Source organism: Hyperoodon ampullatus, assembly GCF_949752795.1.
Source record: "Hyperoodon ampullatus genome assembly, chromosome: 2".
NCBI lineage: Eukaryota > Metazoa > Chordata > Mammalia > Artiodactyla > Ziphiidae > Hyperoodon > Hyperoodon ampullatus.
The window spans coordinates 105,131,702-105,144,611 of NC_136915.1; the positions used below are offsets into that span (position 1 = coordinate 105,131,702).

The 12,910-nt window shown below is 47.6% G+C and overlaps 1 protein-coding gene across 1 annotated transcript; it reads left to right on the top strand.

The window, feature by feature from the left end:
- Positions 1 to 2,770: 2,770 nt before the first annotated feature.
- On the top strand, positions 2,771 to 3,958 carry TENT5C (terminal nucleotidyltransferase 5C; the record flags this gene model as incomplete). Its single annotated transcript, XM_079727195.1, has 1 exon — positions 2,771 to 3,958. Exon 1 carries the CDS (start codon positions 2,783 to 2,785, stop codon positions 3,956 to 3,958), a length of 1,176 nt encoding a protein of 391 aa, XP_079583321.1. The 5' UTR covers positions 2,771 to 2,782.
- Positions 3,959 to 12,910: the final 8,952 nt, after the last annotated feature.

Sequence of the window (12,910 nt, forward strand, 5' to 3'; positions counted from 1 at the left end):
CTGTTTCATCTATTTGTCTGCCTTTTTCTGCCAATATCATTGCTGTTATCAGTTATTGTAGCTTCATAATATCTCTTACCAGGCTAGTAGACATCATTCCAATTTTTAATAACTTTTCTGGCTATTCCTGCCCCTCTTCCCATTAGAACCTTACAAATTTTCAGTCTACAATAGATTCTAACTTTGAATCTACTACAATTTCAGAGATTTTAAAATATGTGAAAATTTTCATGCATATGTACTACACCTCCCACCCTCCACCCCCGCCCCAAGAATGAGTGATAGCTTTCCTCAGATTCTCTCTGGTCTTAGATGTCCCGCTTCTAGTGTTAAGAGCCACTGTTCTAGAGGTGGGAGTAGTCCTGACTTTAGATGACTTCTTTTTTTAACAAGTCCTTAAAAAAAGGCACGAGTCAAAAGTGATTCCTACAACTATTCTCCTCTACAACATTATTGAGTTTCTTCCTAGAGATTTTCTTAAAATTATTTGTTCCCTTCTTTTCCAAGTGCTGATTGAATTGCAGCTCCTCTATTGCTGTGACTTCTTATGCCCATATCAGAAACCCGAGCCTTGGAAGCACACTAACAGCTGATACACAGGGTAAAGCAAGTTGTATTTTTATAGGTAAATCAACACACCTGGCAGAAATCTATGTCACTGAATCATAGTTTAGCAGTGTTTCAAAACAAAGCTGGAGCCATACCTTTCTGTAATCATTTGAACTTAATTGTGTAATGCCCTACACAGTTGGCACAAGTGTAATGTGTGCTACGCTCATCATTAAAGGGGCCACAAAGAACCAAGTGTATATAGAGCACATTAAAATGAGATCTCTACTGTCCCAAATCTGACTTGAAACCAAAGGCCAGCCACAGTAAACATCAAATATTTCATCACAAATTTTGCTTGGTATCCTTAACTTAGAAGTGCTTTGGTAGGATAATCTAGATAGCCTAGGGCTTTCTAACGCTGTCCAAACAGGTTTGAAGAAAAACGTTTACCTTCCCTTTGGCAAGTATTCTTCAGTAGCAAGCAGAAGAGTGCCCATCCCCCATTGGCCTTCCTGGAGCCTGCTTTAATCATGTGATCTACTTTCCCATGGCCAACTAAGCAAATTCAGTCCCTTAACCTACATACTAAAGGGAGCCTGTGATCTGGCTTGAGAAGAGGCGCATGATGGCCAGACTGGACAACTTGTCAGGTCTCGGCTGCCTTCTGCCCCTCAAACCCCGCTGAGAGCTCTTGTTGCCTTTCTGTCAGCTGTGTCCCCGCCCCATAAATGAGCTCCTCTGTGGCCTTCCTGTTCGCCCCAATCAACTGACACGTCTTCTACCTTCATATTACATTTTCTTTCACTGACACACTGCCTCATATTGAGACATTGTGTTCTCACCCTCCTCCTTGATGGCCAGCTCCTGGAAAGCTCATCTTGGTGTGTCCAATGGCGCCCCCAGCATGGATCAACAACCATCCCATTGGTCTGAGCTCTATAGATAAGGCGAGGGTCCCTGGCACCAGTGCAAGACTAAAAACCTAAGTTGGAACCCCAGGACTATGCATGCTGGACGTGCTTTTAAAGGCAGCCGCTTCCAAACAATGAAACTGCAGGTCATTGGGATGGATTCTGTGTGTCTAGCAAGTCAGAAAAGTGAAGGGGGTGGCAAAACTTTCTGTTTGCAGTGAAGTCTGAGGGCAGCACCTCAGCCTTTTACATTCATCTAGCTAATAATATGTGACCCATGTGGATCCACAGCACCTGGACTTTCTAATGTATCCGTTTTTGTTATTACATATTAGCATTTCGAGGGAATCTGTTGTTTCATTTTCTGAACAATATAACTTAGTTGAAAATTACTTTGGTACCCTTGTGGTTCTAGCTGGTGATGTGCTGAGAAGCATGTTTTTCTCCTAGTACTGAGTGCTAACTTTGTTCTCCTTGGGTAGACTGAAGGGATTCGTTTTCAAAATACAGTTGAAAAATCACACTGCCCTGAGGAGGTTTTCCACATCCTGTGTGGGGCCTCCTTGCTGGGCAGAGCGGTTCCACTGCTTGGCTGACCTAACCCTTTGTTACTCAGGAATTTTGTCATTCAGACACCTCCTTGGTCCTACCCTGGATAACAGGATTGTTTGTTACGGGGCAGACAGCTCCCGTAAGTGAAAAGGATATCGGCGTATTTGATTCTAGCAGGACTAAGCCCAGGGTTGAGAATCCACCTATTCACGAAGAGAAGGAAGCTTCTCTTGTGGATCCTGTGTCCTGTGTGGGCATTGTCCCGAGGTATCAACCAGCTCAGGATGTAGTTAGGGAGCCCAAAGCAGGAGAGGTGATTTCCATGGAAAACAAGGAAAATTAGCAAAACCTGTAGACCCTCTACTGAATAACGTTGTGCTTAGGTTACTCGGTCTAGTAAGTTTGTCTGCTTACCTTCACACACAGGCTCCACCCCCGACCCTACCCTCACGCAGACAAAACGGGCAAAACAAACAAACCCCACAGAAAACAAAAGTCCGAAGTTGTCAGATTTGGTGTAGGGTAAGTTTATGTGTATATTGTCCTTACTCCATTCAGGCACTGTTCTTAACGTGTTTAAGCTCATTTAATCCTCAACAGCAGCACCCGGCGGTAGGTGCTCTTTGCCACTTTGCAGTAAGGAAGATGTTCAGAGAGAAACTAGCATCATCTCGGAGTCCCTGGAGCTGCTTTGTCACATAGAAGTGAATCCTAACTCTGTTTCTCTTCCCTCCCTTTCAGTTTCCCCGGCAAGAACATCCCCCAAGATGGCAGAGGAGAGCAGCAGTACCAGCGACTGCGTGTCCTTCAGCGTGCTCACCTGGGACCAGGTGAGCCGGCTGCATGAGGTCCTGACCGAGGTCGTACCCATCCACGGACGAGGCAACTTCCCCACCTTGGAGATCACGCTGAAGGACATCGTGCAGACGGTCCGCGGCCGGCTGGAGGAGGCGGGCATCAAAGTGCAGGACGTCCGGCTGAACGGCTCTGCGGCCGGCCACGTCTTGGTCAAAGACAACGGGTTGGGTTGCAAAGACCTGGACCTCATCTTTCACGTGGCTCTGCCCACAGAGGCCGAGTTTCAACTGGTCAGGGATGTGGTTCTGTGCTCCCTCCTGAACTTCCTGCCGGAGGGCGTGAACAAGCTCAAGATCAGCCCAGTCACTCTGAAGGAGGCGTACGTCCAGAAGCTGGTGAAGGTGTGCACGGACACTGACCGCTGGAGCCTGATCTCCCTCTCCAACAAGAACGGGCGGAACGTGGAGCTGAAGTTTGTGGATTCCATTCGGCGTCAGTTCGAGTTCAGTGTGGACTCTTTCCAGATCATCCTGGACTCCCTGCTCTTCTTCTATGACTGCTCCAGCCACCCCCTCTCCGAGCACCTGCACCCCACTGTCATCGGGGAGAGCGTGTACGGGGACTTCGAGGAAGCCTTGGACCACCTGCAGAACAGACTCATCGCCACCAAGAACCCCGAGGAGATCCGGGGCGGGGGGCTGCTCAAGTACAGCAACCTCCTGGTGCGGGACTTCAGGCCCACCGACCAGGACGAGATCAAGACCCTGGAGCGCTACATGTGTTCCCGGTTCTTCATCGACTTCCCCGACATCCTCGAGCAGCAGAGGAAGCTGGAGACCTACCTGCAGAACCACTTCGCCGAGGAGGAGAGGAGCAAGTACGACTACCTCATGACCCTGCGCAGGGTGGTGAACGAGAGCACCGTGTGCCTCATGGGCCACGAGCGCAGGCAGACCCTGAACCTCATCTCCCTGCTGGCCCTGCGCGTGCTGGCCGAGCAGAACATCATCCCCAATGCCACCACCGTCACCTGTTACTACCAGCCCGCGCCGTACGTCAGTGACGGCAACTTCAACAATTACTACGTGGCCCACCCTCCGGTCACCTACAGCCAGCCCTACCCAACCTGGCTGCCCTGTAACTAACCTTGAGACCCGAGGGTTTCCACAGGGGGAACCCCCGTAGGGCGAGGGCTCTCAGGTAGGGGAGCCTTCTTCTAGATGTAGGTGTTTGGCTTTTAAAGAGGAACTCAGCTCTGATTCTGCTTTTTTTTTTTTTTTTTCTTTGTGTGCCCATTGGAATGGGTCTCCAGTATATCATGAGCCAACCCTAAAGGGACCTGTTATTCCAGTGCCACTTTGGAAAATGCTATAGGAACTATGACCTATCCACATCTTTCCAAGACAGACACTAACATGCCGTGTTCCAAACATCAGCACAGGGACGTCTGAGCTCCGTGCGGTCGTTGAGATTGGGAAACACGTGGGCAGTGTAGAAGTCTCCAGCTGCTGGGCTTCTCACTGGAGCCTAGGGTAGGGGATGTCGGCCCTCACTTGGAATTCTCAGCACTTACATGAAAGTTGTGCGGATGGTCTATTTGCTTCTGTCAATTTTAGTCCCGCAGAAAATGGTAAACATGAGGGTGCTCTTGTGGCTTAATTTTTGTTCAAGGGACTAAATTGCTTATGTTTATTCTCTGTCAGCAGAGCTGAGGATTTCTCTCCTCAATAAACCAAAGCCGATAGCTGGAGAATTACAATCTGGTTGGAAGTGGTTTATGGTTTAGATGCTGTGCTATCACGAAGAATGGTGAGATATTGCTGAGAAAAAAAAAAAAAAAGACCTTTTCTTGAAATGTAACTTGAAAACAAAATAAACTGTGCAACATAATGTTCAGTAGAATTGTGGTGGGGGATTGTAAATAGGAAACGTGAATGTTCAATTTTTCTTTTCTTTAAAGTGAGGAATTCTTATTGAATGACACTTTTTTGTTTCCCTCATCAGCTCATCACTTTTGTTTTGCTCTTCCCAAGACTAAGGATTGTGCCGAGTCTAGAGTCATTGCCGTAACTGATGTGAGGGTCTTCCCATGTTTTAATCGGAAACCCATTTTGGTCACATTCCAAGTATGACTGGCTGTTTTTTCTGGAGTACTTTGGCTGATTTCTGTTTTTGTTTTTTCAAAAATAGTGGTTTCCTTCTCCAGGCTTTTGGACAGCAAACAAATCCAGGGATTTCAGTAGATCCGAGTGACCTGTGGAATGGTCCGTGCCTGCGGGCAGAGTTCTCTGGTTTAAAATTGCTTTAGATTCACACCTGCTGTCCCTGTGCTGCGTGTGAGGTGGGCGCTCCTTCCATCAGTGGGGCCTCGTGTGTGTCCGAGCCCCCAAGGCATCCTCAAGAGGATTCCTTCTGGTGTATTTGGGAAGAATTGAGAGAATGAAGAAGAATAATCTTCCTTACTCTGGTAGATTGACCATACTTGTTTATACTCTGCACTTTAGAAGGCAAACAGTGTTAATCTCTAGTCTGAAGCAAGCTTAGCAAATGGGAGAGTTCTAGGCTACTGTTGCTTTCCCAGTAGGGTAAGGGACTTTGTGTTTCGAAGCTTTTTGTGGGATCTCTTAGAAAGCATCACTTTAGGGTATCCAGGGCAAAGAAACTCCATATTGCCAGCCAGCTTAGTTTCTTGAGTGATTTAATTAAATCCATGCTCCTGATTTTTACTTTCTCCTGTGGCCATAAAAATCCCAAGCCCTGAGTGATTGCTTTCTCTTTGCTTGAAGCAATGAAGTTACCTTAATGCTTAGTAGAAAAGGAGTGGTGTACCTTTCCCTGAAGATTATATTTTCAGGGTTTTTTCTGGAATACGTTGTCTTGGTCCTCTTGAAAGCAGATCAGGCATGACTGAAACCCGAGGCTTAGTTGGTATCCATGTTGTGGACTAGTTGAATAAAAGTCACTTCTTAGTGTAACCAGCTTCTATTTCCCTGTGAACCAGTAGTTATATTTGAATTCACTGGCTTTGAGTCAAGGTTGGTTCTACATTGAGGCGGGTCCTGGGGTGCTTCAGTGTTAAAAAGGGCAGTGAAGAGTGAGCCCCAACTTTAAAAACTCTGTGGTCATCCATGACCTTAAAAGGCTGCCATTGTGGTCAAATGGCAACATGTTTGCACAAAGATGACAGATCTGTTTAACCGAAGCTCTGAAATATGACAAAGCCGCCAGCATAAGCACTTGCTCACAGAAGTCAGCATTGCTTCTACGAGAAGGCTTGTGGATCAGGGTAACGAGGGTCCGGATGAAGATGGGATCAGAGCTGCATCAAGTACTTAAATTTCCCGTTTGTCCTTGGAGTTCTTTCTGCTTGATATCTTTTTTCCTATCTAGTACTAGTCCTCCTTTAAGGATGAAGGGAGGCACAGAAGTTGCTAGAAATCCCCAGCCCCCCAGTTATTTACCACAATTGCACGATGGCCATCTCGATAGACTCCCTTCACCTGAAGTTCTTAGCCCAGCTGTTCTGAAGTTTGAGAGTAGACCTGTGTTCTAGAACCATCAGGGTAAAAAGCTGCACTCACCCAAAGCTGCACTTTTAAATACCACCCTGGTCTAGTGGTGTCTCCATCTGTTCTATGAGCCTCTTGCCTGCCTCGGAACAGGTAACCTTGAATTTCAGGTGTCTGGAAATTCTAGCTGGAACCTGCCTTTTGTGCTGCTCACACAAGCATCAGGTACTCTGAACTTGTACTGAGTCCAGTGGTTCCCCTTCTTTGTGTGTTGAGTAATATGAAACTTGGCAGTGGCAAAGGGCACTAAAGTTCAAGTGCAAGTTCTAATATAAATGTAAGCAGCCTCATTTGCTTCAGGACTCTTAGCCGTTTTCTGATGCTTTCTGCAGGCATGCAGTTTGTTACCCCAGCCTGCTTCTTGGAATCAGGCTGAGCAGCTGTGAGATGAAAGCTGTACCTTTTCCCCCATGTGTTGGCAGAAGAGGACACACTACGTCCCCGGCCTCGAGCTTCACCTTGCCTTTAAATCTTACCTTGGCAGTGAGACACCATTCCTCACTCAATAACTTCAACTCTGAAACTAAACTACATCACTGACATCTTCAAATCAGGGTTCCTGCTGACTGCACGTGGGAGGTGGTACGGCTCACAGCTGGGAGGACCTCGCAGGTGGGGAGAGGCGGGTACGAAAGATGCTGGGTTTCTGGTGTGTGGCAACAGATGTGGTTTGGCATTCAAGGATTTGTTTTTTTTTTTTCCCCCAGTTTGATATTTTTTCCCCCCTGGAGATTTGAGTCACAGAGAACTGTGTGTGAACGTGTGTTTTGTGGTGATGCAATAATAATGAAATTGCTAAAGCCCCGAATCTGCTTGTCCTTCAGCCTCTCTGCTAGCACTAGCCCCTTACCTTCATGGTAGATTAGGATTTTAACCTAGTACTGCTTTGTTAACTTTGGAAAATGGTGCCACTCAAAAGCAACTTCCTAACTTTAGGAATACCTCCTTTTTAGTTAACTTTCTGGTACCAGTGCCTTGTTTTAGGATGCAGCTAGACTCTGAGCTCAAATGTCCTCTTCCAGAGAATAAATGATAGTTATCTAGTTGTGAGCAGAGACCCTAATGCTCCTTGGGGCCATTGCTTCCCGGGTATCTGATGAGCTCCACACTAGGGAAGAACCCTTGGGGTAGATTCTGTGAGGTGAAAGAACATCCAGTTGCCAAGGTTAGATTCGATTTTTAATCTGGCAGAGACCAGAATGTCACAGCTGACTTTGGAACCTACTCCAGTTCAGCTAGTTCCATTCAGAGGACCAAGGGAGGGGTGTGTGGCAGGGGATGTATTTAAAAAGACCTGGCAAGTTTTCAGGATTATTTGTGGAGACTTCCAAAGTGAGGATCAGGAAAGAAAATGCTTTCTTCTGAGTTCAAGTTCTAAATCTTGTTTACCTATCACTTAAAGAATAGTTTAAGTGGAAGCAAAAGAAAATGCTTGGAGTTTTGCCTGGGCTAGTGAGGGGTGGTGCAAATTGTCATGTGTGTTTGCATAGGAAGGTGAGAAGACCATCTGCTAAAGAGGAAGTCATTAAATAATATGGATCTGTGGGTGTTTTAAAACTCAAGCAATCTGGTCTTTTTTTTTTTCTGAATTTAAAATCACTGCTTTAGGAAAATTAGGTTTTTATCCATTAATTTCCAACTTACTATAGATGAAAAGATACAAATTAGACTAAATTGGAAGCTTTTTTGTTATTGTATACTTGCATAGCCTTTCAAATGTTAATTTCCTAGGATATGTGAGGTTTCCTCTTTGGTGTAATGGCCACTGACCTTCTTATGGGATGCAGGTGAAATCACTTGTCAATGCAAAATGTGTTAGAACTTGATGAAATAAAGCTTTGAGTTTGAGAAATAAAGATATATTTAAAAAGACCATGTCAGTTCTGCTCATTTCTTTATGTCTCTTCAATGGTGAACTTATTTTAGGTTTCAGGAAACACGTTGCACAATGGTAAGCGGTTATCAACATTATCAGCCTTGGATACTTGTCTGAAAGATGGTGCTTTTCTCTGTGTGGTTACCTTGGGGGCTGCAATTCCCTTAATATTTGGATTTAAACTGAGCTTTGTTATCGACCACAGCATCTCTGCTAACGTTTACATTAGGTGGTGTGGTCTTGAAATTCACCTTCTCTGGCACCTTGTTTGATTCAGTGCTAAAGGCTAGTTTCTCTTGAGCTTGACCTTGGCCCCAGACCTATTTCAATAAGAGAACCAAAATAACCTCAACTATACTGTATACAACTGCTATCATGGTGTCTTCACATTGGAAAAGAAGTATAGAAGTGATCAAGTGATGCCTGAGTGGTTGTCTTGTCTTTAAATGTGTAAAATCCTTCATCCCCTTGTCTTCAACCTGCTTGTTGCTGCTCCTTCTTAGACCTTCTGGTCTGAGGATGAGGATTACCTGCGGTCCAGTATGCGGAGTCCTTCCAGATCACTGCTTTGGCGTGTTTATCTGATGACACTGTCTCTGAAGCCCTGAGTCCCAGCCTGCACCACCTCTGTTGCTTCCTCACCCCGCCCTTCATCCTGGCGCTGTCAACATCCGAATCAGTGGCCTCTTCAGCCTTACGTTGACTACCTTCGTTCTGGCCACATACTCACACTGGCTATATTTTGTGTGGATCTAGAGCTGCTCCTGAAGTTTGGAGCAGCTCCCTCCATGGCCACAAGAATTAGGATCCATCAGAGAGCAATTTTACAATCTTTTATGTTTGCCTACAAGCCAATGCCAGGATCCTTTTCCTCCTCGTTTGTACTGCATGTTCCTTCTGAAATGTTTGACGCTGCCTGTTTTGGTGTGGCCTTCACCTCTTGCCTGGGTTATTTCATGAGTCAGATCATGTGTCTCCCCTCCATTTTTCTCGACTCACCCGAGGGCTCTTTCTAAAACAGACTTGCCTGCGCTCCTCCCAGACATTAAAACCTGCTTAAGGCTCTGCTGTGCAAGGGCAGATGTCAGACTTAAACCCATGAGGAGTCCTTTGCAGGCAGCTCCAGCCTTATACCTCCCCTGCTAAGCAGCCCTCCTTCCAGTCCCAGGGCACACAGGTCCTTCTGTGCAGCGAGCCCCTAAAGTCAGCCGGGCTGTCGCACCTACCCTGCTTCCCAGGACACCTTCCCCGCTTCTGTTTCGACTCCTGTACTTACTGTGTTGCATCAGCTCTTCACCTAGATTGTGAACACCTGCTTGTTTCGTTTCCCCCAGCCTGCCTCCCACACAACTGTCAGAGATTGAACTTGTGCAAATGTTGAACTTGGTGTTTTTACCCGTAGAGAACTTGGACTGGGGCCACTAGCAACCAGGAGGCTGAATCCTGGATACTAACATGGGTGTGTTATCATGCCTCATTCTCGTGCTGGGAAACATTTTAGTCCAGGCATTGTCCAGACCAATATTTACAGAGCAACTGATGTGGGCAGTGGTGGTGCTCAGTTCCCCAGAATGAGTAGTTATCTCCTGGATGCTGGAACACTATTGACCGCAAGCTCTTGACCTCCTGAACAAGGTCAGTACTTACGGCTGCAAACTTCACACTCTGTTGTATCCTCCCTAACTCCCCACCCACCTAATACCACCACCCCCCACCCAAACTTTCCCTTCTGGTGTTTTAGTAGAACTCCTGAATCACCTCCAAGGGTTAATTCCTTGGCATTGGAATACTGCTCCCATCGCCACCCAGGGTTTCCCAGGAGCACACTTTCAATTAGTGGGGAATTTTTTTCTCCTTCACCGTCTAAGGAGTGACTTGGGTGGGAGAGTCACGTACATGTAATTTGGGATTAACATCTGCTGGAAGATGCTAAGAACATTAACAGGACCTGAGAGGGTTTATGAAACAACCTCTGGGAGAAGCACAGGCCAAAGCTTCAGTGTGACACACCCTCTACTGCCTTACCTGGGGTGGAGCTTCATCCTCTCCAGAGACCTTCAGCTCCTTGTGCACCTCATGGCAGGTAGAGTCAAGAGGCGGGTCAAGGTGGGACATAGAAAGGAGCTGGGAGGCACTATGGTGGGTGTCTGGTATCCCACACGTCCCAAAAGCTGAGGGGGAATTGATGAGGTCAAGCGACTTCCTGCCCCGAGTGACAGCACCAGAGCTGGGCCCACAGGGCTGGCTTCTTGCCTCCCGGTCCCGTGCTTTCTCCTGTACACGGGGCTGTGTCCCTCTCCCGAGGGTGAATGCTCTCTAGTAGAATGTGCCGGGCTGGCAGATGAACCACATGTCTCTCGGCTGCTTGAGTGGCCTCCCTCTCTTGAGCAGGTTTCTGTGAGTGCCGCCAAAAAGCCAGGGAAGCTGGGCCACGGCGGGAGGCTCGGCTTCATGCCTGGGAAGGTGATTCCTCACCTAGCTCAGAGCAAGTCCGCCGACCTGTTCCTGCCAAAGCTGCATCACAGATTTGTTTCATCAGAGTCACCACTCAAGCTGCCTTTTACTGTAGGAAGTTTCTTACAAGTGGTCCTAGGGGAAGGCATGAGAAGCAAGTGTCACCTGCCTTCTTTTAGGTGATTACCTGGGAAGGAGGGGTCCGAAGCTGGACTGTGTGTGTGCATGTGTGTGTGTGTGTGTGTGTGTGTGTGAGAGAGAGAGAGAGAGAGAGAGAGAGAGAGAGAGAGAGAGAGAGAGAGAGAGAGTCAGCTTGTGGATCTCAGAGACCTGGGAGATGGGGAGCACTGTTCCCGTTTTACAGACAAGGGACCGGAAGCTCCCAGCACCCCAAGGTTTCATATCTTAGGAGAGGCAGAGCCTGTGCACAACGGCCATCTCCAAGGCCCCAGTCTTCCCAGTCTTATGCCCCCAAAGGCACTCAGTAAACCATAAATCACCGGACAGTATTAGTTGTTATGCCAGCCTCTCGGGGCCCAAGGGCCGAAGAGGTGTTGAGTTGCTTGGTAATAGATCCGCTTCCACTGGTGCAGAAAAGGAATTCCTTGGGCAGGCCAGCAGCTTTTCTCAGACAACCCTCCCTTTGTGAATCAGGTGGGGAATGGTGAGGGGTACCTACTGCAGGCTCACTGACATGTTCCAGGAACATCACCGAACGCCATGTCCTGTGCTGTGTTAGCATTGACTCTCCCGACAGCTCGGAGATAGGACGATTCCGTTTACAGAGGAAACCAGAACGTCGTACAGCCGGCAGAGCCAGGACTAGGCTATGGGGCGTCTAACTTTGGGGCTCAAGCTTTCAGCCCTTCTACGATATGCTGTATCGTAGAACCTGTATTTTACAGGGGAGCACGTGGAGGAGGTACAGGGAACAGGTATCCCGCCCTCCAACAAGAGCATTTGGAGAGTGATGGGCACACGTCCCAAGTCTGTGGTTAGTAAGTGGTATTAAATGGAGGCCAAAGAGACCAACTAAACTGATTAGCTCAAAACAAAAATTAAGTCAACTGACTAAGCTGAAATAAGGTGCCTCTATTGCATTGGGGTTGGCTTATAATTTAACATCAGAATTAAAATGGAAACAGCATCTTTTTTCCCTTAAACAAGAAAAAAGTTACATGATACAGGAATATGTAAACTACCTGCAAGCTGGAGCAGAGGGTACGGGAGTGCGGGAGGACTGTGCGGAGGTCAGGAAGCCAGCTTGCCCACAGCCATGGCATAACGAAACCCACGAGGGAGGGGACTCAGAAAACGAATAGCAAAACCCGAAGCAGTTCCCCGAGGCAAACACCTGTCGATTTTCATGCACTAAATATAGTGGTAGTTGGGTCACCTTATCCCTAAATAAACACTAGCTAGACAAAGACTTTTTAGAAAAGAATCTTGCCATTGGCTCAGGCAAGCTGGAGGCTGGGAGAAGCAGCCTCCTGGCAGCCTCTGACTCCTCGGCCACCCCTGCTACTTCAGATTCCCTCTGTGCTTCTGCTCTGCTCTTAGGTTGGCTGCATGTACCTGATTATCCTTGTGCCTTTTGTCCCTTCCCCCAAGGTGAGGGATCGGTTTCCTTGGCCTTCCCATGATCAGCACGGGGTGGGAGAAACCCTCCGTCTCTCCAGCGCAGGCCCACGGGCAGCTCTCCAGCAGAGGCTTATTTTCCATCCCACTTCAGATACTACTGAAAGGAACATGGTTCTTCCCTCGCTTTTGCCTTTTGAAATTTGGCTGCTGCTGAATTGGGCGCAACCCCTATGTCAGGAAACGTCAAACCAGAGGCTTGCTGTGTGCGTTGTGCTTCCAGCCTCTTGCCCGAGCGCCAGGCCCGTACCCAGCAGGGTACAAGGGACCCGAGGTGAGGAACACCCCAGAAAGGCAGAAGGGCCAGAGCTCCCAACCCAGCACGCCTCCCCTCCTCCCCGCACGCTCTCATAAACCGCTCATAGCCCAAATTTCCTCAAGATGATGTAAATGAAGACGGTACACACTTTGGGGTTGCTGAGAATTAGAAAAGCAAGTATTTGATACAAAGCCCCAAGCCCAATACCAGATGCTCAGAGATGGTATGTCTTCCTTGCTATCCTCTGCCTTCCAGGGGCTTATAATCTGCTTGGGGAGCGGAGAGAGACTATGTGAAAGCA